Source organism: Lepisma saccharinum, chromosome 23, assembly GCF_977018435.1.
Source record: "Lepisma saccharinum chromosome 23, izLepSacc3.1, whole genome shotgun sequence".
In the NCBI taxonomy this organism is placed as follows: Eukaryota; Metazoa; Arthropoda; class Insecta; order Zygentoma; family Lepismatidae; genus Lepisma; species Lepisma saccharinum.
Window position 1 is genome coordinate 64,917,306 of NC_139251.1, and position 26,809 is coordinate 64,944,114.

Genomic DNA, 26,809 nt, shown 5'->3' on the forward strand with positions numbered 1-26,809 from the left:
GAAAAGGTTGTTGTCCTGCATCGGAACTTAATAGAACCCATTGGAATTTATGAGATCCTGGACCATTAACAACAATGACCATTGGTATTGGCTGAGCTAGTAAATTCGGTTGAGAAATTATTTTCGCAGTTCAGAAGCTGAAAATTGTTCACTCGCTCGGTTCGGATCGTGGAGATGGTCAGTCGCAGAGAAGCGCCAAAGGTGAGACCGCTGTCACGGATGTCTCAACCGAGAATACTACCTCCACTGAACGCCAGTCGTCAACCGAGCTTCGCTCTACGATAGCAGAAACCACCACGAAAGCCCCCCGAAGGAGAAGAGGCAGAGGTGAGTGGTTGTAGCGATATTTAAGAGAGCTTTTAGACTAATGCGACACGGAGGGTTCGCACCGAGGTGACAAGACAAGTCACATGACCGATCACTCCAGTCGGTAGGAAAACCTTTCGTCGCGCATGCGCGAACTCCAGACTGAGGCGACACGATGCGTGATATTGCTGAAGTTGCCCCGTTCAGAAGCGACTTAAGGGACACGTACAGCTTGCGAAAGGTTTCATTTACTTCTGAGGGTTCGTTTTCAACTAACACTTAGAGCCTCCCCGGTGGCGTAGTGGTAACGTCGCCGCCTTGAAATCAATGGGCCCCTGGTTCGATACCCGGTGGAGGCACATAGTTGTCTAATCTACTTCGCTATACTTTTTGACACTGGTGTCGTGCAGGCGCCCCCAGTCTAAGGCTGGTGCAAGAAATGCGTTAAACCAAGTAGACACGTTCGTAAGATTCAACACATGCCTAGCAGCGTGACTAACTCGCTCTGCGCCCCCTCCCCCCCGCAACTTTCAGTGGTGCGACCCTACTCGTTAAGAAATCTTTATTTTCTAAAATATTAATTCACGCCTATATTTATATTAGGTATATACAAATATGAAAATACATACATGTAATTTGAATCAATGTAAAAACTCGTACGAAAGGTTAAGACAACAGACAAACTGTAAAAAATGATATGCTATGATTGCGTATGAAAATACTCTGTTACTACAAAAATTACGATAATTGTTAAATGCCCATTACCAGTCCTATGCGTTTCTTCATGGAAGGAAATCCTTGTGCTAGTTTGGTCAAGTCCAGTTTTCGAACGCGATCGCTCTCAATGCTTAACAACGCCAGTCCACTTGTCTCATTCTTGTCATTGTGCTTCTCAAGTATTCTTTAATCATTTGTAGCTTGGAAAACGACCTCTCAGTTGATGAATACGTCACCCGTAGGGTGAAATACAGCAGCATATAAGCAGTCCATATGTCAGGAATTTAGTATTCTATCAAGAGAAATTCCGCAACTTCGCTCATGTTCGACGTGTTTCTTCTTTTGATTTCAGTTAACACTACATTCCGAAAACAAACAATTCCTGTAGCTATAGTGAGAGATATATATCTTATTTATATTTCTTCCAAAAATTAGTAGCGCATTTCCGTTAGGGCGGTGGTGCTTAAGAACTAAAAAAGGCGATTTGTTTCATACTCTGAAATCTAATGTTTAGATTTACTATAATATAGAAAATCTTTACTTCAAGACAATCCAGTGGGTCGAGGAAGCCAATATCTTCAGCCAGTTCGTCGAAGAAGTTTATTTTTTTTACTTCTCTTATCCGCTTGGTAGAAATTGTAAATAGGGGTAGGTAGCAGTGAAAGACAGCGCTACAAGCGCATTTTCTTGCCTGTCGTCTACCCTTCGGCGACGTTAACTATTCAGCTAATGAGGGATTTCTTCTAATCTGGCAGTTCCCTTTTTACTTTTCTAGTGATGGATCCTGTACCCGAGTGGTTAGCACATCGCTCTGCGACGCCAAGGGTCCCGGGTTCGAATCCCGCTCGGGCTTGGTTGTTTGTGAATGTCCCTTCATTAATTTCATCATTTCATCACTCATCCCCATCTTCGCGAAGTAAAATAAACTCAATCAATCAACGTACTTTTCTAGTGATTAACATTTTCTGTTTGCAGTTGTAGGGGTTGAAGATATATTGTAACGCAGAAAGGAAAACTTTGGTCAACTATCCGTCTTTCTTAATTTATCATTCTTACTGCGCCCCCGAAGATTGCCCCCCCCCCCGTGGGGGTGTTATTTACGCCATTGGCTTTAAGCGTTCATTTGATTGGTTAGCACGTCGTACCACGTGACCATACCCCACACTGTGTACACCGCTCCAGGACGTAGTGCAAACTGTGTAGAAGCAGACACAAGATGCACTACTACGTGACGCCAAATCAACGAGGTAGACGAATCGAAAGTGCACTTTGTAACTAACGAGACGCTTCAGTGAAAAGAGAGTCGAAACGTTCAGCGAAGTAGACGGGGCTCAGATCCAACTTTAAACTTTAGGTCCAGTCTTATTTAGCCTTATGTGCATAAAGTGGACTTATTACAAGAACTCAAGTAACACGTATCTCTTCTTTCTGAAAGTTCCGTAAGTTTCACCATATGTACTCTATACAATATAAAAACTATCACGAGAGACCTACCTTGCTTAATGGTCTCCGTGACCTAATAAAGCCTTGCTAGAAACGATTTTTTTTTTATTTGATTTAGTTTATTTTACTTCGCGTTTTCTGCTTCTTGGCTAATTTGCGAAGATGGGGATGAGTGATGAAATGAAGAAAGTGATGAATGGACATTCACGAACAACCAAGCCCGAGCGGGATTCGAACCCGGGACCCTTGGCGTCGCAAAGCGATGTGCTAACCACTTTTTTTTTTTAATAAAGGAAATACCCCCTACACGGAGGTATCCCCCACCATTCACACTTATTTCACTTTTTACACTTTTCAATTCTTACAGTTTCTCAGTTTCTTTTCATCAGGACAAACACAAATACCCATGCCTTACCCGGGACTCGAACCCAGAACCCCTGGCGTTGTAGCCCACTCGGCCACAGGATCCGGCTCTTGCTGGAACGAGTAAATCTAACTAATAACGTTAAATAATGCAATTCAATTATTTTTTTTCGAAATTCATAAATCGAGACGTGCACAAAATAAGTAAATGTAAGGTTATCAGCAATAATAATAGCGAAATTATTAGTGTATTGAACGTTTTATTTCACAAAAAATAATATATTTTACTTCTTTCACAGGAGACAGTTCCTATAACCAACAAAGGTAAGTCTCTTTGTATTTATCTTTTGAATAACCTTCGCTTCAAGCAAGTGGGTGAAAGTTATCCCAACCATTTTGAATTACAAATTCCTGCAAAATTACGTGTTTAAAAAATTCTGGGATAGCGTGCACAAACTATTCAGTAAATAGTAGCATACTCGCATCTTCAATTTGATCATGTGGTGGGGCCAACTTCACGTGTCTCGTCGGTTAGGATGAATTGATGACGAGACATTCCCAAAGGTACTCTCATGCCCAGTTCAAGATTCATCCGATGGAAGTTTCCCATGATACGCCAAACCATCACAAACATTTTGCTTGTCTTATTTACTTATATCAACAACATGGCACATAATAGATAATATTAGTGAACGATATTCGTACTATTATTAACAATATAAGCATAGCTACGGTACGATTTTAATAGCAGGAATTCTCCTTTCATTTCGGAATTCCAGAAGAAAGAACTGGCACCCTGCAACCAGAAGACCGAGTAGAACAACCGTTCGTCCAACAAGCGAACCAACAACTCGGAGAAGCAGTAGGCCCAACTCCAGGAGGAGAACACCAAAATCATAGCAAAATCGTGATATCATAGATATATTCCTGTTAAACACAGTGTGAATGATGTTCATGGTTTTTAATCGTTTAATATATCCAGTTTAATAATAAGTAGCCATTCATTTTTTCTTTACAAATAGTGTAGAGTGCAAATGTGTGTAAAGCCAGCAACTCATTCAACTAGATTTCCTGCTAGAACCTGGTGTCAAGCTAGAAATAATTACTTTCCAATGGTTGATTCTGCTCTTCCGTGTTCGATGTTTATCAGACATGATCAGTGACCGAATTAAACGTCTTTTGCTGGGGGAGGGGGGAAGATATGAAATGCTAGTTTCAAGTGTTAACAATAAATATATATATTTACAAAATAAATACACATATATATATTGGTGTATTGGAGTATTTTTTTCGAACATGAACCATAAAATATATTACTCTGTGTTGAAACCAACAATTTCAACCTGGCAGTTGTTGTCAGAAATCAACTTCTAAATTGCGGAATATGGTTCGATACTTGTGAAGGTTTTATTTTCTTTGCTGATTGCTGTATAGTTTCTCTTACAAAAATTCCTAATCAGCTTTGTAAAGTTTTGTTTCTGTTGAAAGAGCTTCGTATTGACATTTGTTAAGGATTTTTTTTAAGGGAGGGGTCAGACAAGAAATTTTATTTATATATATGAGAGAGAGAGAAAGAGCAATAGTTCATATAGTTCTGTGTTCCGCAAATTAACAATGTTTCCAAATTTCCCTCTATTTTCTTATGCGAGCGCCATTGAAAAGTCATGATAATTCTATGTTTAGAAAATTACATATTTATAAATTAAATATTGCGTATTAACAAGTAATTATTACAAGAAAGAACATGTCTAAATGTGAGTTAACAAAAAAATAATAAAGAGGCATTTTCGTATCACGACTGCAGTTCGAAAAATCGGTGAATCGGACGTCTGGTAGCCTTGCATCAATCATTATAAAACTAAAACTACCCAATATTGCAGACCCAAGACTTCTACACAAGAAACACATTCATTTATTCAGAAATAAAACTGAAATTTTTACAAATTTGAAATTATTTTCATAATTTCTTTATAGATTCAAATTTAAAAATTTCAGGGTTCGAGGGGCCATGGCTCCCAAGGCCCCTCCCTGAGCACGAGCCTGGTTGCTGATACTCAACCCCGAAATCAGAACAAGAACCTTCAAGTCATAGTTCAATTTTGACATATTGCTTATTATTTTCTGATAAATCTAAAATTCTCTCCAAGGTCACTTTTGGCGTACTGTCTCACGTCGGTATATAACATGAAATACCCTACATTCAATGTAATGTGTATGTAATTGGCAACCCTGCTTGTAATCCGTAACCAATCAATTAATGTCATAATATAATTTATCTCATGTTTTTGGTTTTTAAACTAACTTTATATTTAACGCTCTGTAATTTCATTTTATAATTTGTTCAACACCAATCTCATACAGCTGCAAGTCGCTTCAATCAGAAAAAAATCGAGATAAAGGGACTTGTTCGTGTTAAGGATTAGATAAGTTCTGAAAACTTTCCCGATGCCTGGAGAGTTGACATCATTCTAGTCTTCAGGACCGAGGAGTAGTAGACTGCGTTTGGACGGTAGGTGGCAGGGCAGTCGCTTCCCGCGTCCTCTCCGCAGTCCGCGCTCTTACTTATACCCCAATCCCTGAAAACGGAAGTGACGTCAGCTTTCGAATGCAAATGAAACGTTTCTGCACTTAATTGGTCGATATGGCTAGAAAATCTGTTCATCATGAATTGAAACATTAAACTCTTACTTGGTAACTACAAGTCTTCTACTCGTTAACAAAAAACACAACTAAGAATTTGAGATTTTTAATAATACGCACAAACAGTTATGAATAGAAATTCAAAATTCGTACAATTTTTTTATTCGATAAACATACAACGATGTTCATATCTTTTTATTCCATATGAGACATGTCCTCTTCGCTCCTCCATCTAAAACGAAAGAGTTCCAATAAATTTGAAAAAAAAAAAATATAAAGCCAATGTCAGGTCCTTTATGCAAACTGTGATTTGGTAAATGTATGTTCAATGATTAGTCGCTTTTCTTGACAGAAAAGCCTTGACAATTGTAACATACTGACTGACAGATGACAGGAAGTAGTAAAAATTTGATCTACAATCACCCCTGCGAAGGTCAACCGCCCCTTTTTCCTTACCCACCCGAAATATAGTCACGTGGTTAGTTCTCGATAGTTCTCGCAAACATTTCGTTGGTTTCCTCAAATACGTGGGCATTAGTAAGTAAATTTATGGGTTGGGCCTACTTCACACTGTCCCAACCCATATTTAACTTCAAACCGAAAACTATTCAGATCGGTTGATTTTCGTTGATTTCATTTGTTCTCTTCTACATTTTTGTTAGTTCTCAAATTTCAACAAATTTTCTGTCCAAATTCATAATAACGTGGAATTGCAGTTTGCCAACATCCTCACCGAATTTTGACCAAATATCTGTCCATTTTGGTATAGCTACTCTAAACAAGTGGAAAAGTGGCAAACATTTTATCACAATTTATCAATACTAAACCATCATTTGAACGGGTTAAAGTTACAGTGGTGTAAGTCACTTTTGTAAAAAAGCAAAGAGTCTGACTCACAGCAATTTGCTGATCGACACAGCAGCTGTTTCCTTTATCACTAGCCCAAGCTTGTCGGGGAAATGGTTAGCACATCGCGCTGCGACGCCAAGGGTCCCGGGTTCGAATCCCGCTCTGGCTTGGTTGTTTGTGAATGTCCATTCATCAATTTCATCATTTCATCACTCATCCCCATCTTCGCAAATTAGCCAAGCGGCACAAAACGCGAAGTAAAATAAACTAAATCAATCAATCAATCAATCAACCTTTATCACTAGAACTTCAAATGTCATCTGTAGCCAGTTGAATGAATCTCTGACGTACTCCACGTTTTCCGTTCACAGATTGACTTATCGCGATCTGCTTTCTGTGTCTAAGTATTTTTTTTTTACAAATTTTGATTTTGATTTGATTTAGTTTATTTTACTTCGCGTTTTATGCCTCTTGGCTAATTTGCGAAGATGGGGATGAGTGATGAAATGATGAAATTGATGAATAGACATTCACAAACAACCAAACCCGACAGGGATTCGAACCCGGGACCCTTGGCGTCGCAGCGCGATGTGCTAACCACTCGGCCACAGGGTCGAGCTTTTTTTTTTTTTTTTCTTTACAAAGAGACTTACACCACTGTAACTTTAACTCGTCCATTTCTAGAACCTGGTTATATAAAATAATTGAGGTATTCCAGACGTTCTAGCATTACTAGAATAATGCAATGTTGCCAGGTCAAAATGAGAAAATTACCCTATATCGGATATGACGTCACACGTGTGCTTCTGAACCTGTACGTGTAGGCGTAAATCTGATTGTGTATTTGAAATAAGCGTACCAAAATTATTAAAGAATACATGTTCACTGTAAAGTTTTCGCAGGGCGTAGATGACATCAAAACCAACAATTTTCCTGCGTAACGTTTTGCTACTTAAGGCTAAGTTTCGATGCTACGAACACGAGAAAAAAGCATTTCTATCTTGTAAGCATGCAGGCTTACGGTTGATACTGTTATTTACAATCATGTCGAAAAATAACCATTATGGCAGTATGCTACGACCCATGTAGTGTGAAGACTTCTTGATAAAACGTATGAAACCCTCATCCAATAAAATAAAACATAAAATAGGTGATAATTACATGATTGAAAGGGCGAGGGGGGAATTAAACCCAGAGATTTCACCCTGCTGGTGTCTATGGTGGCCAGATATTCTCCGACAGGACGACATGTGCGTGTGCTGCGTGACTAAATACACATAGGGAATTTTTTTTGTTTTGTTGTGTTTGTGGCGTCGAAACAAGACCTTAACAAGAAAAACGTTATGATGACGTCCACGTGCTGTGAAAGCTTGTCGGCCTTGTATGTACAGGGTATCTTAAAATGATTATGCTGGTTTCATGCAGTTGGTATACTGCAACAGATGGAGGTGAATGTTTAAATGTACGATGGACGATATGAACGACTGTAGAAGTTTGCTACCCTGAGTGCTTGTCATTTGTTTCCCATCAAGCTCAGCGGCGTAGGTGTATTACAAGATGACGACTCCCGTGCAGAAGTCCTTTTGTGTCATTGAATTTGCAAGATGTGGTTCTGCTGTTCCAATGCAACGACTTGGAAGTGATCCTCCGTCAGATAACAACATTCGTCGATGGTTTAATAAGTTTCAAAGGACTGGATGTGTCTGCGAAGGGAAGAGTTCTGGAAATCCAAGTGTGTCGAACGAAAGCATTGCACTACCGGATGGATGTGTGCTCACATTACACTATGTACACTTGTTGAGTTGTTGTTTACTCTCATATGAGCTTTGTTCTTGTAAGGGGAATTAAACGACTATGAAACCTCGATAATCATTTTTGGACACGCTGTATATTCTCTACTTATTTTGCGAGAGTTAACAGAAGAAGACTATTGCTCAAAAGATGAATGCGACTCACCAAATTGTGTTCATAATTCCAATTGACCTTACAGCACACTTTCACATATCTTGGTATGCTTTCCTGCAACGGAAAGAATGGATGTACTGTACATCATGTAGCTCACATTACACCTTGCATTACACAAAGATCCTCTAGGTTAATCCAAGAAAAGGGATGAAGGATTATCATGTAAACAGTTCAGGCACGGAAGAGAATGAAACATTGAGGGAAGTACTTCAACCCAGAACCTTAGAAGGAAAAAAATAATTTTATTACCTATATTGTTCAACCGCAGTATACACGAATATTGAAAGTTAATACACTTTATTAAGTTGCATACTACCAATAATAATAATACGACCTTAACTGGATGTTCAATTTATATTTTCACCAACTTCATAGAGAGAAGCATTGGCCCTTGAAAATTGCAAAGTCGAAATCTGCACGATGTGACAACAATAATGATGTTGTAACAGATATGTAATTGGTGCATTGAAGAAAACATACTCCCAAGTGAGAAGGGGGCTCGAGACGCTCTTAAAAGTAACACGATTTTTTTCATTTTTTTAATTACCTTATTGCAAAGTATCTTATTGAAAATATGGGGCACATAATGTCGTATGAGAACCAGACAAATGTTACTAAAAAAGGTGGTTTTAAGATTTTTTCAAATAGACTTCTCTGAAGATCTCTATTTGGAGTCGCTTATCTCCAATTTACCGACTCTCTGCAAGTTCTTTTTTAAAAGTCAGGAACCGCGGTGATCTAGTCAGTAGGATGTCTGATGGCCACGCAGGAGACCCGGGTTCGGTTCCCAAGGTAGACAACCTAAGATCGGAATTTTTACCGCCTTGTCCCCGCATAAAACGGCTCTAGAGCAACCCTGATTATCACATCACCTCCAAAATGGCCGAGATCTAAGAATGTGTGGGGCAAGGTGCAAAGTGCACGGGGAACTCTATACTCTGTCCCGTTAATATCTGGAGGGAGCGAACGAGAAAAAGTCCATGCGCAAGTGATGACTTGAGAGGGTTCGATCAATGAACTCGTAGTGACTGCAGCTACCAGCCATTTGCAGCAGCGCGCACTGCTATGCTCCTCCAACTCGCTCTCTCCTCTTCTCGTCCGTTATGCGCGGCCTTGCTCCACAGATTCCAGGGACAGAGTATATTTTTTCCCTTTCTTTAAAGAGTCAGACATTTTCCTAAGAATACATTATTTCCTCTCTCCTGTACATTTTATAAATTGTAGACGCGTCCATCTGGTTCTCACGCCACCATAATTAAGAAGATGTATACAAATTTTACCACGAAGGAATATAATAATACAAGGACTGGAGGAGCTCCCCCCCCTTTTACCCCGTATTGGAAACTCTGGGTTAAATATACCTCGCAGGGAAGGAACTTTATACTTTATAAATCACGTATTGAATTTTCACGAACAGGAAAAGCATTTCTTGTAAAGAACTTACCAAATAATTTCTCCCGCTTCTCTGGCTGTTTTCACAATTTTCGGCATGGATTTAAAGACACGAGGCCAAACGATTGTTCCGTCTGAAAAATAAGTGACGTTAATTGCTTCTTATAGTAACCATGGAAAGATTTAGATTACTTAAATTGTAGAATTCGTAATTTGATTTCTGGTTTCTAGAATGACATAACGTTATGGAATTGGAAATGAGAAACAAAAACCATTAAGAGTCCAATCTTGGCAGGGATCTGATTAGTTGATTCATTTATTTGCTTTATTTTACTTCGCCTTTTGTGCCACCTTTGGCTAATTTGCGAAGATGGGGATGAGGAAATTGATGAATGGACACTCACAAACATCCATGCACAAGCCGAGATTCGAACCCGGGACTCCTGGCGTCGTAGCGCTATGTGCTATAAGCACTCCGCCACAGGGGCCGGCAGAAAAAACAGGGATCTGTGGTAATTCTATCCTGGAAGCAGGCGGCTGACCATGTCTACGCTTCGAGTCGGCCTAGTACAACTTTTAATTTTTAAAGAAGTTTTCAGATCAAAGCGATTGGAGACAAGCGACACGTATCCCTTTAAATCAAACCTGCGGAAATTAATGCAACTTTTTGAACCGAAGCGACACGACAAGCTGCATGTATCGCTTGTCGCTTACACTGCGCCATTTTCTCAATAGCGTGATTGTGTCGCCTCGGCCTGGTTGACGCTTGTCACTTTTGTCTGTGAGCTCCCTATATGGTAATGTGGAGTCTGACCTCCCTTTCATGAGAAATAATTTAATTTTAATTCAACAGAACTGGAAAGAAATGTTACTATGTATTATTTTCCTCTTTAAATGTTTTTTATTGTTCTGTTCAATTATCCCAACTACATGTTTATAAAATTATCATAATTATTCTGTGACTTAGATAGTTTCACTGTTAAAATTATTCACCTTTATTCATTATAGTATTTGTTTTTGTAGTATTCCAATAAGTAAATTTACAGAGTGACATAATTTCTTATGTTGCATATACCCAATGAAAGGAAAAATAGTGCACTTTAAGAACTTTTCCGAGACATCAGTATTTGGTATGATAATATGTGCGAAAATGTTGTGGTTCTTAACTTGGAGGGGGAGACTGGGGGCTACTTTCTAACTCATAATATATATTGTTTTTAAATATATTTAATTTAATACACACAGCATTGGCACTAGATCTCCTGTCAGAACCACCCAACTGTAATCACGGGGTCCCGGGTTCGATTCCCGGTGGAGGCACATAGTGGTTCGGAACCCACTTTAAACTGTAGGTCCAATCCCAATTAGCCTTACTGTGCATAAAGTGGACTTAAAACACCAACTCAGTCAGTCAGAACCCCGCAACTCTGCTCTGTGATGCAGTGCGTTCGTTTTGGCTTTGAACCGAGATAGCGCGTGATACGGCGCATATGACGGCATTTTCGTCCCGTAAAGTCTCGCTCATTTATGCACATATCTTTAGCACGTAGACAATTATATTTATATTGCATAACGAGTACTAACCTGTGCTATAAGAGTTGTTCAAAGTTGTTCACGCTCTATCTCGGCCCAGAGTCAAAACGAACTCACTGTATAATCATAAGGGTGACGGCGTGAAGAACTGGATGGAATGAAGTGGTAACCTACCTGGCGTTTGCATAGATCTGGTCATTGTTTGTACGCTCGAAGCCTTCTCCCCAAGATCTGCAATTAGAAAAACAAACCTTCTATTCGTGAGTTACTTTAGAACAGAGAGCGCCCTGGTGGGGCCAAGTGCCACTCACCAGAGGCACACACTTCAAAAGCCTGGCGAGTTTCATATGAAAAAGCAGATACAATATAGAGTGTCCGAAAAAGATCTCCTGAGTTTCAAACACGTGTATAATATTGTTGTTGCAGCACACAATCTAATTCGCTACACTTTTTGAGTCACACGTCTGGTTGGTTACAAAGCGAGACACCGACTTGTCTAATTCGTTGATCTGCCGTTTGCACTATGTTCTGGAGCGACGTACGATGTGGTTATAGTCACGTTGTACGTGCTAACTAACACGCTCTGCGCCCCTACGCATTTTTTTAAACTTTCATTTCTAAGATTTTGATTCACTTCTGCATTTATACTAAGTATTTAAAAATATGAAAATACATTTGTGTAATTTGAATCTATTTAAAAACTGGTACGAAAGGTTTTAAAAGACAAACGGTAAAAAATTGTGTTACAATTACAAATGAAAATTCATTGTAACTACAAAAATTACGATATTTTTAAATGCCCATTAACAGTACCCTGCCTTTTTTTTATGTAAGAAAATTCTTGTACTAGTCTCGTCAAGTCCAGTTTTCGAGCACAATCACTTTCAATGCTTAGCAGCGTTCTTCTTATGATTTCAGTTGATTCTACCGTACATTCCGAAATGAAACCATTTATGTGGCTATAGTGAAAGACCTTGTTCATATTTCTCCCAGAAAGTTGTAGCAGATTCCTCTACAACAACCACAAAAGAAACTTAACAACTGCACAATTTCACCAAACCTTGCTAAAACGCGGGCGGTAAGTAGGAGCGGGGAGGGGTGAAAACGTTTCCAGCACTTTTCCTCACCTGTCGTCTACCCTTCGGCGACGTAATCTATGACCTGAACTATTCAGCTAATGAACGTTTTCTTCTAATCTGGAAATTCACTTCCTACTTTTCTAGTGATCAAAATTTTCTGTTTGCAGTTTTAGGTGCATAAAAATATAATGTGTTCGGTTGAAAATATACTTTAACGCCGAAAGGAAACGTCTTGTGAACTATCGGTATTACTTAATTTTTCATTCTTACTGCGCCCCCGAAGCTCGTGCGTCCTCCCGCGCCGCAGGGGTTGCGGGGGTGCTATTTACGAGACTGGTGCTAACCAATCAAATCAACGTTTAAAGCGGTAGACAGGCATTTGTTGAATCTTCTGAACTTGAACACCGATATTCGTCTACTTGGTTGAACGTCATTTCCTTGCACCAACCTGACACCTGCACTACAACTAGTGTCAAAAAGTGCAACTAACTAGAAGGGGCTCCCTCCAGATAGCAGCAGCGTCATATAGCTGTACAGGCTAAACTGTTCATTCAAGTCATTCAATAGTACCCGGAAAATGGATAGCAGAGCAGGTCCCATTCCTTGGCCACCGCGATGTCCCGATTTGAACCAATGTTTCTTTTGGGAGGAGTACGTAAAAGACATTGTGTTTCAAGAAAATATCCAGTCGCTTGACCAATTACCAAAGAATAACCACAACCATAGATGAAATTATTGTAGATATGCCAGCTTACCCAAGTGTGGACTGAAGACGAGTATTGGTTTGATATCTGTAGAACTGTAAATGGTACACAAATTGAATTACATTGAACGTAATGACACTTTGAATATTGGACATAAAGTATGTTACATATACCTATGATTCAGAATGTAATAAAATAACTTGAGTTCAAACCCCTGAGTTATTTTTCGGACACCCTGTATATTATATTGCATTAACACTTGGAACTCTGAATATAGGTTGTTTCTTTTTTTTACTAAGATTTTATTAAGCACAGTACTACGCTAAAATATTCTGAAATCATAAATATGTATTTATTAACAATATGTAAGACACACACACTAACTAACTAACTCTCTAGCATTCTTAAACTTGAAGGTTTATGAATGCAGCAACACAAGCTTCCAACTGTCCCTCTCTTGTGCAAGATCAATCCAATCTTTTCTTCGTCCATACACATACACACACACACACACACACACCCACACACACACACACACACACATGTATGCGTGTTGTGTTCGTGTGTATTGATGTGGGTGAAAGTTATAACAAACTATGAGAATAACTATATCTTTCAGCGTATTAGCAGATTCACATCTTAGAAGTGGATATAAATAGTTGTTCCACATTATCAATCATGTAGCGTTTGCACAGAAGTCTTTCTCGAAAGGCATAATAATGACAATAGTTTAATAATATTAGCTTATAACATTTATTTTTAATAAAAATGACGCTCCTCTTCACACAATAATTACTGGCCACATAATATTCTGTACTGTATTGTGTGTAACGTTTGTATCTATGAGTTTATATATAAAACCAGGTTGTTAATTAAAGGTCTGGAATGTTAAATAAATCCAATTCCGGTCCAGAAGCGAAAACCATGAAGCACTAAATAGGTTCTGGACGGTAAATAACCTTTTTATCTACAAAGTATTTCAATTCGGTCCAGGAAGCTTATTTCCGGATCAATTTAAATACAGTCAAGGAACCTTTTTTTCGGATGAATCTATATACGGTCCAGTAACCTTTTTCAGAATGAATTTAAATTCGGTCCAGAAACCTGCCTGTTTTCAGGATTAATTTAAATTCGGTGTCCAGGAATTTTTTTTTTCCGGATGAATTTCAATACGGTTCAGGAATCTATCTTCAATGAAGCAATACGCAACTTGGACCGAATTTAAATTATGCGAGAGAAAAGGTTGCGGTCCTGTTACGGAACCCAATAAAACCCATCAGAATTTTTGGATTCCCGTACCTTGAACAACCCTGATATAAAGTAATGCATATTTACCTCTGACAAGGCCAAGCACTTTTACAATCGTCTTAATGTCGAACCCTCCGAGTCCTCCGTTGCCGTTTAGTAGAGATAGTAGGCTTGTAGGGCCTAAGCCACCTGAGAAAGCAAATAATATGAAAAGGAAAAATTAATGTAGCTGTTCAATTGGAAAGCAATAAATTGTGCATTTTGGTGGTGAACATTACATAACGCTTTACAAGAGATCGGTTGTGGTTATTTGACATACATTTTCTTGCACAATTGGATTGCTCGGAAATTTCCTGGAATTCCCGTAAAATATTCTTTGGAGGTAAAAAATCTTCGACATTAACACAATAGTTTTTTTAAAATTTTAAATGATGTGTTGATAATAATGAGGTAATTTATAACTTGTAATACAGGATGTTCGAAAACTCAACGTCCCTTTATATGTCCTAACTAGACCAAGGATTTCTATGTACTGAAAATGGCAACATAAAGCATAAGGGCATTAACTACAATACGAAAAAAAAGTAACATGAAAAGCAATTATGGACAAGTAAATGTCCTTCATAAACAGAACACAAAATGAAAGGAAACCCGTTTTTACTTAGGGTGACTTAGATGTAAAGCTGCAACCTTGTAATCAAGGGGGTCACTGGTTCGATTCCCGGGGGGAGGCGGTGCGGTGCGTTTCCCATTTCAATCGGTCTGTTCATTCCCGATTAACCTTCTGAGCATAAAGTGGATTAAAAACAACAAGCGATGTTTATTGGAAAAGTTACATCAAGTCAAAGATCAAAACAGTATTTGACAGTTGCGTGGTAGTTTGCCTTTTAACAAGTCGGATAGAAGCTAATGAAATAGCTTTTGGAAGTTGCTGGTTGCCACCTCTTTCTTGTTGCACTTCATGTTAACAACAGACTGTGTCCTGTCAGATATCTTGGAGGCCAGCATCTCTGCAGAAGAAGTAATTTCAGAGCTAATGAAATATATATATATATATATACTTTTTCATTTTCATGTATATATATATATATATATATATAACTATTATCATACAAAACACTAGGTTAAACCGTATCGAATTCGTATTCATGTCAAACTAAAATAGGAATAGGCCTAATTTTGGTAATTTAGAAAATGAATATATATATTTTTTAAAAAAAAATGATTGTAGTATTATTATGTGTTTGCTACTAAGAAAACAAAATGTACAGGATTCGACTGACTGTGTAGAATGTTTGTAGCAGCCTCCTGCCTACCTAGGGACGATCCTCATGGTGACGACGATAATAATAATATAGTTGTTACTATATTCAATGAGGGTCTTAAAATGCTAAAACAGATACGTAGGAAAAGTTTGTTGTACTATCAAATACACATGTACATAATATCTTACACGTTCATTTAAAAGATATAACAATTAACATGACTTTTTAAATATCATTTACGGAATAGATAATTATTTATTTATTTATTTATTTATCGAACTCAACAGGTACATACATAATTACAGAGCCCATGTGAAGGATACATAGTGAATACAATTACATATATTTCTGCAATATGTATATATATTTAAAATTATTTCCTATATATATACACACACTTGATCACATATCATTTCATTAGGAAATTATGTGTTTAATCTTAGGTTATTGTGTTAATAGTGGCTTTACTGAAGTCCCTTAGGTTCATAGAAAAGATGTCAATGGTGTTATTCTTGATTAGCAATTTATTGTAACTGGTGCACATTCTCCACAATGGAGATTTCTTTTTAATTTCCGATCTAGCCTTCTTTATAAGAAAAACTTCGTTCTTGAGTCTAATTTTCGACGACGGGATTCGAAAATTTATCTGGCAGAGTAGATGTTCAGCATCTACTTCGTTATTTAACAACTTCCACAAGAATACTATTTCATGTAACGTTCTTCTATGACACAGCTTTGTAAACCGACTTTCATATATTAGGTTGTCGTAGTGTTCAAATGTGGGGTAAACTTTCTGAAATTTGTATTTTAAAAATCTAAGAAATCTCGATTCGACTCTTTCAATTGCTACACTGTATTTTGCTCTGTCTGTATTCCATATAACAGATGCATATTCGAGTTTTGGTCTTACATACGAATAATACAAAACTTTTAGTGTGTCTATACTCTTGAAATCCCTCCCCATTCTAAGAATGAACCCAAGGCTCTCTAACGCTTCACTAATTATTTGTTCTACGTGTTTATTAAAAGTAAGCTTTGAATCAAAAATAACCCCTAAATCCTTGACTAAAGAATTTCTTGCTAGAGTATGGTTGTATATTTGATACTGAAATTCAACTGGGTTTTTCTTTCGAGTATATTATACAAAATGGCATTTATTGATATTTAGTGTTAAATCATTTTTTATTGTCCACGTTTCTAAATTTGTAATATCATTTTGAAGTTGAACACTATCATCTTGTTTGCTTATTTTCCTGTAGAATTTCAGGTCATCTGCGAAAAGCAATTTGTGTGAATTTTCAAATGAATCAGGCAAAATCATTAATAAGTAATGTGAAAAGAAGTGGCCCAAGGTACTCCTGAGGTGACTCTTATCTCTGAAGATGTGTGGTCTTTATACGTCACGTACTGCTTACGGTTCTGCAAATAGGAAGCGAACAATTGGCGCAGTGGTTCAGAAATATTGAAGCATGCTAATTTACTTAATAAGATATCGTGGTTAACCAAGTCGAATGCTTTGCAGAAGTCTGTATATATTGCGTCAACTTGACCTCCTTCGTCCAAGGTTGAACTTATAAAATTGGTAATATGGGAGAGATTGGTCAACACTGATCTACTTGGTACAAAGGCATGTTGAAGCGATGATATTACAGGTTTTACGTGAGTAAATATGTAACAGTGCATGATTTTTTCGAATATTTTTGCTGGGGCTGATAATATACTTATTGGTCGGTAGTCTTGTACGTCATTAGTGTTATTGGTTTTGGGAAGTGGGCAAATTGCCGTGGCTTTCCATTTTTCAGGGAATTTGTGCTTTGCAAGAATTAAATTGAAAATTAGATATAATGGGTATTTCAACACATCACTGCAACCTTTAACGACATAGGGCGGTATCTTGTCCGGCCCGGCTGATTTCTTAGGTTTTACATTTTTAATGGCTTTTTCTATGTCTTCAATTTCTATCTCTGTAATATTAAGATTATCCAAAGTTTCATATTGTTTATGGTTAGGCAATATCCTTTCTAATCTATAATGTAAGGTATATTAAGGACCACCAAATTGCTATTTCATTGAAGAATTTCATCAGGAGCTGTTGAATGTAAAAAAAAGGACCGATATTTTTTTGAAAAACAAGAAAATGAGACGAGAAGAAATTTATTGTGATTGATAAACAAGTACATACCTTGGCTATTTTTCGACGTAGTCACCATCAACCTCCAGACATTTCTGATAGCGTGGCACAAGCTTCCGTATACACTCTGCGTAAAAAACTGCCGCCTGCTGTCGTTGAAACGCTTCGATGCAAGCCACTTTTCCAGGTGAAGAAAAAGAAAGAAATCGCTTGGGGCAAGATCGGGGCTGTAAGGGGGATGATTGAATAGTTCCCATCGAAATCTTTGAATTGTCTCAACACTACGAGCAGCTGTGTGTGGGCGTGCGTTGTCATGGATCAGAAATATTCCAGAGCGTAGCATTCCTCTCCGCCGATTTTGGATGACACGTCGCAGATTATTCAGTGTTTCACAATACACCTCTGCTATAATTGTTTGCCCTGGTTCCAAGAATTTCACAAAAATCACTCCCTTTTGGTCCCAAAACACGGTTGCCATGATTTTGTTAACTGATGGAGTTTGTTTGAATTTCTTCGCTTTAGGAGAACCAGAGTGTTGCCATTGCATTGACTGCTGCTTCGACTCCCCAGTGGCGTACGATATTCACGTTTCATCTCCCATCACTATGTGCGAGAAGAGGTCGTCCCCATCCTCCCCCCAGTGGGTCAAAAAATCACGTGCAGCTGTCCTTCTTTGCTCTTTGTGAGCATCTATCAGTACCCACCTCACACACAGTTTGTGATACCCCAGGTTGTCAGTCACAATTCGATGCACTGTTTTCGCAGATACTTCTGGAAACTCTTTGGAGAGTTCAGATATTGTGAACCGGCCGTTGGAACGCGCTTTCTCGTTAACGCGTTCCACCAGATCATCCATCTGAACACTAGGCCTTCCGCTACGCTCTTCGTCATGGACATTTCCCGAAACTCTCTGCACCATTGCCTGACCTTCCTTTTACTCATCATTGTCGGTCCATAAATGGCACACAATTCCCAATGGATGTCAGCTGCATTCTGTTCTTTGGCGTTGAGAAATCGTATGACAGATCTCACTTCACATTTGGCGGGATTTTGTATTACGGCAGCCATTTCACCTTACTGCTACTCGCACGTACGCAACCCCACTCTGACGATGCTATCTCTGTTGCAAGCACAGAATACTAGGGCATGCTCCTGCGCATGCTCAACTTCATCACTGTTGCCAACCCCGTGTAAAAAATTATCGGCCCTTTTTTTGACATGCGCCTCGTATATTTTCTAGTTTACATTAATGACAACACAAACGAGTAGGAATATAATGCAAAGGCAAAAACAACAATGAATTGAAAGATAGGTTGTATGGTCCCAATTGCCCCTTTGGTGGGTAATAAGGACCAGCCAATGGGGTATCAAGGACCGGTCCGCTTTTGAATATCCCGTCCTTCTTTTTCGAAACCCAATAATCTTGAACTACGTCACACAAGTCTTGTTTGTTCATTCCAAAACCCCACTGAGCAAATAGAATGAAGCACTCCTCTAATTGTGATTCTTCTGCTGCAGCTGTTAGTGCCGTAGACGTTCCAGGATGCGCTTTTAACTTCATACAGCCGCTCAGCAGTTCTTTATGGCGTTTTCGCACGTCTGCCTTTTGGCTGGTTCCGTTTCCGGTCTAACTACGCAGCTTACACGCCATTTGTGTGCAGAGTTCTATTTATACAAACAAAAGAGGGTCACAGGCCGTGCACATGGCTGGTGCGCCTGCCGCTTCGCATTTCTTCGCGCTTTTTACGAAATTCTAGAACACGGTCCTTAATGCCGAACGGTCCTTAATAACCCGGTTTACCTTAGTTCAAATCACACAGAGGAAAATAAATACAACGTACACATAGAAAGTTATTATCATTATTTTTGTAAAATAAATACTATTACAGTGTAACTATTAGTCCTAATCGTATCCACCATTTATTATATGCTTTTCAAATATCTCAATAATGAAATAATAATAATAGAAAGTGAAGCCACCGCCTGCACATTGCAGCATGCCGTGAAAACATATTTGTCATTACACTCAGGCCGTTTATTTTCCCCACAAATACCAGAGCCGCTCCATTTGGGGAGGGGGATAATGGAAAAACTCCCCCTAAAATCGGCCAATACGGGAATTGAATCCTGGTCTTCCGCATGGCAGTTAGACACCATACCGACTGAACAACCGCAGCGGTAACTAAATAATAGTATTATACAGGGTTAGTCTAAAGGAAATAGACACTTTCAAAGTTTTACAGAAAGAATAGTTTTAATGATAGGGCTTAAATACTTGCATGGTTTGAAGAGTACGTCCTGTTTGACCCTTTTGTAACACGACAGATATTAATGCGATAGCGAAGGTTGTAAACTTGATTACTTTCTCTATAGAACAATACTAAATGCTTTCTCATGTAGCAAACTATTTTCAATTTATAAAGCGTATAAACTGTCTATTTCTTTTAGGCTAATCGTGCATAATAACTAAATGAAACTTACTTGGCTTTTCCTCCTTGGCGGAACGACGGAAGGAATCATTCTGCAATGGTTTCTCCTTTGGATTTTTGTCACCTGCAGTCTTTGAGATTTTGGCTGCAAATGCCGCACTTCTTGATAGAAAAATACCCTAGGATGGATCCAAAATTTAAAGTTATTTCCATGCTCAGACTGGGAAACGGAAACCCCTAAGCAGTTATTTCTATGGGAATTTCCTCCCAACAACAAGGAAATGACATCCCTCAGAATTCAAAGGCAACCTATCTGGGTATACTACTCGATGAGGGCCTCACAGTCAAAGAACATCTCAAGAACCTAGCGCACAAAGGGAACACACATCTAGGGAAATTATATTCAATATGGAAAAGCACGGCACTCACAACCAAAAATAGACTAACGATGTTTAACCAAGGATTACCTATTACAGGATGGGAGACTGCGTATAGTCTCTATTGACTTGTGCGAACACTTCTCTAAGGCCTTATAAAACACAGACTATACAAACCCAGTACAAGCAGAACCATCTGGCGGTGGAAAACAACGTACTCGAACAGTGAGGAACTATCGATTAATACACATATCGATGTTTGAGCTTGATACTTGGAAAGCAAATCGAATTTTTCATTGGAATGAAAAAATAAGAAAAAGGAATAATTGAAATTGTTGCGTCTTATCTTGGATTGTGCAAAGGAGATACCTGCAAAATATTCTAATTTATTATATATTTACTAAATATATATGATATTGGGTCATTTTTTTGTTTTCGTAAAAGTTAAGACAAAAAACATTTAAATTCTAACACTGGAAATCTTACTTAATACTTCAATATTGTAATTGATTTCTGGATTTTTTATTTACGTTGAAGTTTAATTATTGCGATCCACGTGATATGCAACGAGATTAACAATAATAGGACCGGAATATATTCCCCTTGCACTAAAATAACAAACTACCTGTAACGCAGGACATTTACCACAGATGAAATATTGTACTGTGAAGTTACAATGAAAATTAATCGTATGCAAATACAGAGGAAGAACATACCCATATAATATTAAACTAAGAATTTTTAACGTTGACCAATGACTATACACGTGTTGTTTTTTTTGATTCGTCGTAAGTTTACCTTGCTCATTGCCTTCTGTCAACCTGATAATAAAAATCATTTACTGTTCGAAAATGCAAATATATCTAGGTTTTCCTTAAAAATAATAACTATTCACGCATGCAGCAAAAACTCATTTGTAGGATACAAGAGAAATTTATTTTCCAACTAATCTTAAATTTCATTCTACATGAAATTGAATTACACACACACATAAAAAATGTAGAGTTTCTACCTTTGCTTAGAGTGATCAAACTCAACCTGTGTGCTTTGAGACTTCTTAGAGGAAGGTATTTAATATAGAAAGTAAAAGAATATCTTACACGATGCTCAGTCAACGACGCATGTAAAAGTTTTGTAATGAGATGTCTACGTTAAACACGAATACCCAATTCCTAGCCTATTATACACTATGCTTGACATAAGACATAAAACACATCTTTCACGGCACAAGGCTTAATCAAGGATTATATATATGAGGATAACCCAGCCTCATAAGCCATGGCGAACGGGAAGATCACTAGCCCCGTCTAATTGGCTGCACTTTTTGATTCGATTTGAGTCTCTCTGTACCAAAGCGTCTAGTTCGTTGATTTCGAGTCAAGTAGTGTATTTGGTGTCTTCACTGTCTCCACTACCTTTCGGACCGGTGTATGTTTGGTGTATGGTCACGTGCTAACTAAACAAATGACCGTTTAAAGCAGCAGACAGGCATTTGTTAAATGTTCTGAACTTGAACACCACTTTCCGTCTAGTTGGTTGAACGTAATTTCCTTGCACCACTCTGACACTGGATACACCTGCACTGCACCAAGTGTCAAAAAGTGCAGCCAACTAGACGGGGTTACTAAGACGATACGGAAGTTGCTATACGACATTTCCGTTGGAGACGGAAGTTGCTAGCGCCATCTAACCGCTTGGACGAAAACTAACAGCCCTAAAATGATGGACAATTAATGGAACCTGCCTTGCCAAGGTTGCTATTAGTCCATGATCAGAGGCTAACTCTTAAAACGATCGTATACATTCAAGGGATGTACCTTATAAAGTATATTTGTATTCATTTTGTGTAATATTGCGTTACGTCGTGTATATTCAAGCACTTGCAACTTTTTAATAAAGCTGTTGTAAAGATTCTAGACTTTCATGGAAGATTGTGACGCATTTGACTACTCTCAAAGTTGGTTATTGACTAACCTGTGGTAACGTACCGGAGAGCAAGGACAGATTTTTTGTTATAAGTACATTTTTTCCCACACAACCAATTAAAAAAATATATTTCCCGAAATATAATCATACAGCTGAGTTTAGAGAATCTTGGGAAGACTTTTATCACATATATACAGATGGGTCTAAAACTGAAAGTGGAGTAGGAGCAGCTCTTTATGATACTGAAAGAAATATATCAAAAATGTTTAGGTTACCAGTGGAGGCATCCATATTTACAGCAGAAATATATGCGGTATATCAAGCTTTGATTTATATTGGTACAGTTCCTGAACAGAAATTTCTAATACTAGTTGATTCCCAAAGTGTTTTACAAGCAATACAATCTAGTTATAAAAACTTATTTAAAATATCACCATATGTCATCAATTGTATTCGTGCAACTAATAGCTTAATAAACAATGGAAACTTCATTATGTGTGGGTAAAATCACACATTAATATTTACGGAAATGAACAAGCAGATAGATATGCAAAACAAGCTGCTCAATTGAATGAAACAATCCAGGTACCATTGCATTACACAGATCTTTTGCCGAGGGTTAAGAAGAATGGAACTTATGGTGTAATAATTCATTACAAAGTGTTGGTGAAAGTTATCGTCCTTATGTTGATTACACTAGGAAAAAACCTTGGTTTTATAATTGTAAAGGTTCAAGAAATGCAATTGTTTTAATAAATAGACTAAGAAGTGGTCACGCGAGAAAATATCATCATTTATTTAAAATACACATTTTGAAATCTCCGAATTTTGACTGTGGTGATTTAAGGGGTGATGCTCATCATATTATTTTGGAATGTCCAATTCACTCAGAGAAAAGAAAGTCCTTATATAAAACTTTGTCAAAAATTAATGTTGCTTTTCCCATTAATATGACTTCAATGTTCTATGCTCCAGATCTTAGAATTGGATATGGTATACTTGCTTTTTTGAGAAAAGCTGATATAAAATTATAATATATTTTTGTTACTGAATGAGTTAATGTAGTTATATAAAATTGTATTTAAGAGCGTTTATGAACTTTGTGTGTAAAATTTATAAAAATGTAACTTATGTACTTATAATGTATGCTGGGCATAAACAGCCACCTGTAAGCTGTAAGTCCAATAAATCTTAGTTGAGTTGAGTTGATAAGTACATTTTGATTTAGTGTAGCCATATTTTACTTTGTGAACCAAAATTTGGGTTATTGTGGAGAATTTTAAAGCTTATGCGATTTCCCATATGCTATTCTTGGTATGTTTAGGAAATCAGTGGTAATTGGTTTTGTGATTAAGCCCTGTGCTGTGAAAGATGTGTTATGTCTTATATCAAGGATAGTATAGAAGAGACTAGGAATTGGGTATTCTTGTTTAACGTAGACATCTCATTACAAAACTTTTACATCCATCATGGACTAAGTATCGTGTACGATTACGCTAGCTTATCTTTCTAACTTTTCTATTGATTAAATATCATCTTCTAAGAAGTCTCACAGCAGACAGGTTTAGTTTGAACGCTCTAAGCTCTACATTCGTGTGTGTGTGTAATTTAATTTGATGTACAATGAAATTTAAGTTTAGTTAAAGAATAAATCTCCCTTATATCCTACAAAGTAGTTTTGCCTGCATACATGAATAGATTTTATTTTTTATAGAAAACCTACATTTTGGAATAGTAAATTATTTATAATTAATGTCAGATGGGCAGAAGACAATGTGCAAAGTAAACTTTGATGAATGAAATGAAAAAAAGAAGCGTGTATATTCAACGTTACAAATTCTTAGTTTAATATATGTGGCTAGGTTCTTGCTTTGTATTTCCATCCGATGAATTTCTATTGTAACTCCACAGTACAATTCTTCTTCTGTGGTAAACGTGCTGCATTACAGGTGCTTTGTTATTTTAGTGCAAGGGAAAGATATTCCGGTCCTTTTGTTAATCTTATTGCATTTCACGTGGATTTCATTAATTAAACTTCAATGTAAATAAAAAAATCCAGAAATCAATTACAATACTGAAGTATTAAGTAAGATTTTTAGTGTAAGAATTAAAATCTTTTACGAAAACCAAAAAATGACCCAATATCATATATATTTAGTAAATCTATAGATATTAGAATATTTTCTAAGCATTTTCTTTGGACAATCCAAGACTAGAATCAACAATTTTAATTATTCCTTTTTTAAATTTATTACATTCCAATGAAAAAGTCGATTTGCTTTCCAAGTATCGAGCTCAAACATCGATATGCGTATTAATCGATAGTTCCTCACTGTTCGAGTGCGTTGTCTTCCCCCGCCAGATGGTTCTGCTTATACTGGGTATGTATAGTCTGTGTTTAATAAGGCCTTGGAAAAGTGTTCGCACAGGTCAATGGAGAATATGCTCAGTGTCCCATCCTGTAATAATAATCCTTGGCTTAATCACAAAACCAATCACCACTGAATTCCTAAACATGCCAGGAATAGCACAAGGGAAATCACAGAAGCTTTAAAATTCTCCAAAATGAACCTAAATTTTGGTTCAGAAGTAAAATATAGCCACACTAAATCGAAATGTAGGCTACTTATAACAAAAACTCAGTGCTTGATCCACGGGGCGTTACCACAGGTTAGTCAATAACCAACTTTGAGAAATGCGTCACAGTCTTCCATGAAAGTCTAAAATCTTTACAACAGCTTTATTAGAAGTTTCAAGTGCTTAAATATGTACGACTTAAGGCAGAACTACATACAATGTAATACAAATATACTTTATAATGTACAGGGTCAACGAAGTTAGTAATAAGTTGTGTTTTATACTGCGTATATTGATACGCTTGTAATCCTATTCTCTTTGCTTGTATGTTCTGCAAATATGATGTATAAAGAAACAAACTGGCGGAGTACTAATTGAGGCGAGTGTACATCGCTTGAATTTATACGATCGTTTTATGAGTTAACCTCTGACAGGGCAGACTCCATTAATTGTCCATCATTTTAGGGCTGTTAGTTTTCGTCCAAGCGGTTAGATGGCGCTAGCAACTTCCGTCTCCAACGGAAATGTTGTATAGCAACTTCCATATCCTCCGCGTTCGCCATGGCTTATGGGAGTTTCTTATCCTCCTATATATTATCCTTGGTTTAACGTTCTACTGAGAACAATGTTAACCTATGTGTGCATTGTGTGGCAACCTACCAAAGGCCACTACAAAGTGTCCAGAGAACGAGTCACTAAAATAATCTCAGGCGCAGATCCATACATACCTAACATTCAAATAAGAGAAACATTAGACCAAGAAACGTTATTTGAATTCATGCAATGCGAGAGGTTCAAATTCTGGGCACAGCAACCTCGACCCCATAATCCAACCATAAATACCATAGGCGAACGAGATCCAAGAAGACCCATTCTCAAAATGCATAGACTTAATTAAGAAACAAATCCAATATGCCAGTTTATAATGTAATCTGATAAAAAGGAAAATCAAGAAGGGTTATGCCTGGTTGATTGATTGTTTTTTTTTAAGTTCACTTTATGCACAGGAAGGCTAATCGGGACTGGACCTTCAGGTTAAAGTAGGATCCGAACCACTGTGTCATGTGCCTCCACCGGGTATCGAACCCGGGACCCCTTGATTACAAGGCGACGACGTTACCTCTATTTTTTTTTATTTTTTTTTTTTTTAAAAAAAAATTTGAACACTAATTATATATTCCACAAATCTTGGTGCGACATAAAACCTATCGATCCTTGACGCACTATTGGAGGTGATATGTGTGTAATCTTGACTGTCGCCGTTGGCGTGTATCCAAGCGTCACGCAGTTGTACCCCCTGAGTTAATTCATAGAGCGCACGTGAGAAGTTGTATCCTGGATTTTGATCTTGTGAACGAATTACGCAGTTAAAATTTCCCACTAGTATAGTGTCTAGTGTGTGGGATGTCAACTCGGGCCCTACAACTGTTGAAAAAAAATCTTCTCTTTCCCGTCTGTTTTGGCTTCCTGACGGATCATACACATTACAGAGAAACACTGAGCCTAATTTGGCACTTATTTGTCTTCCCGTGGGATGGGGCACTACATTACGTAAATCCAAGTGTCGCCTACATGCTATGGCAGTCCCTTGTGCAAAGGGAGTGAAATTGTTGTATTCTTTACACATGCTCAGTACAGAAAAATCGTCTATGGCGACCTCTTGTAAGAGGGCCACATCAATAGACGATTTAATGAGAAAGTCATTGAGAGCAATTATTTTGGTCTTACTTTGCATTTGATTCAAATTTATAGATGCCAAGGTAAGTGTTTGCATGATTATAACTGTCCACAAAAGAAAACTAAACTTACTTACATTCTTCAACATTACTGATCTCTAATTTCTGCCTATAATGCATTAACTATGC

General features: G+C 37.7%; 2 protein-coding genes across 7 annotated transcripts in view; one reads left to right on the forward strand and one right to left on the reverse strand.

The window, feature by feature from the left end:
* Positions 1-4,028, forward strand: part of LOC146005544 (uncharacterized) — a 39,733-nt gene extending 35,705 nt beyond the window's left edge. For both annotated transcript variants that reach the window (XM_083144807.1, XM_083144808.1), the window contains exons 6-8: positions 130-327; positions 3,129-3,153; positions 3,609-4,028. In XM_083144807.1, the coding sequence (XP_083000933.1) occupies positions 130-327; positions 3,129-3,153; positions 3,609-3,729 (344 nt within the window). In that variant the 3' untranslated portion in view covers positions 3,730-4,028. The remainder of the gene's footprint in view (positions 1-129; positions 328-3,128; positions 3,154-3,608) is intronic.
* The window catches only part of LOC145977681 (uncharacterized), a 34,148-nt gene continuing 10,523 nt past the window's right edge, over positions 3,185-26,809 (reverse strand). For 4 of the 5 annotated variants that reach the window (XM_083109892.1, XM_083109893.1, XM_083109894.1 and 1 more), the window contains exons 3-8: positions 20,117-20,243; positions 14,327-14,428; positions 11,383-11,439; positions 9,728-9,809; positions 8,275-8,337; positions 5,616-5,701 (exon numbers count right to left, since the gene is read on the reverse strand). In XM_083109892.1, coding sequence (XP_082966018.1) covers positions 8,316-8,337; positions 9,728-9,809; positions 11,383-11,439; positions 14,327-14,428; positions 20,117-20,243 — 390 coding nt within the window. In that variant the 3' untranslated portion in view covers positions 5,616-5,701; positions 8,275-8,315. Of the gene's footprint in view, positions 5,406-5,615; positions 5,702-8,274; positions 8,338-9,727; positions 9,810-11,382; positions 11,440-14,326; positions 14,429-20,116; positions 20,244-26,809 lie in introns of those variants that run through there. The other variant, XM_083109896.1, reaches the window with a different exon arrangement.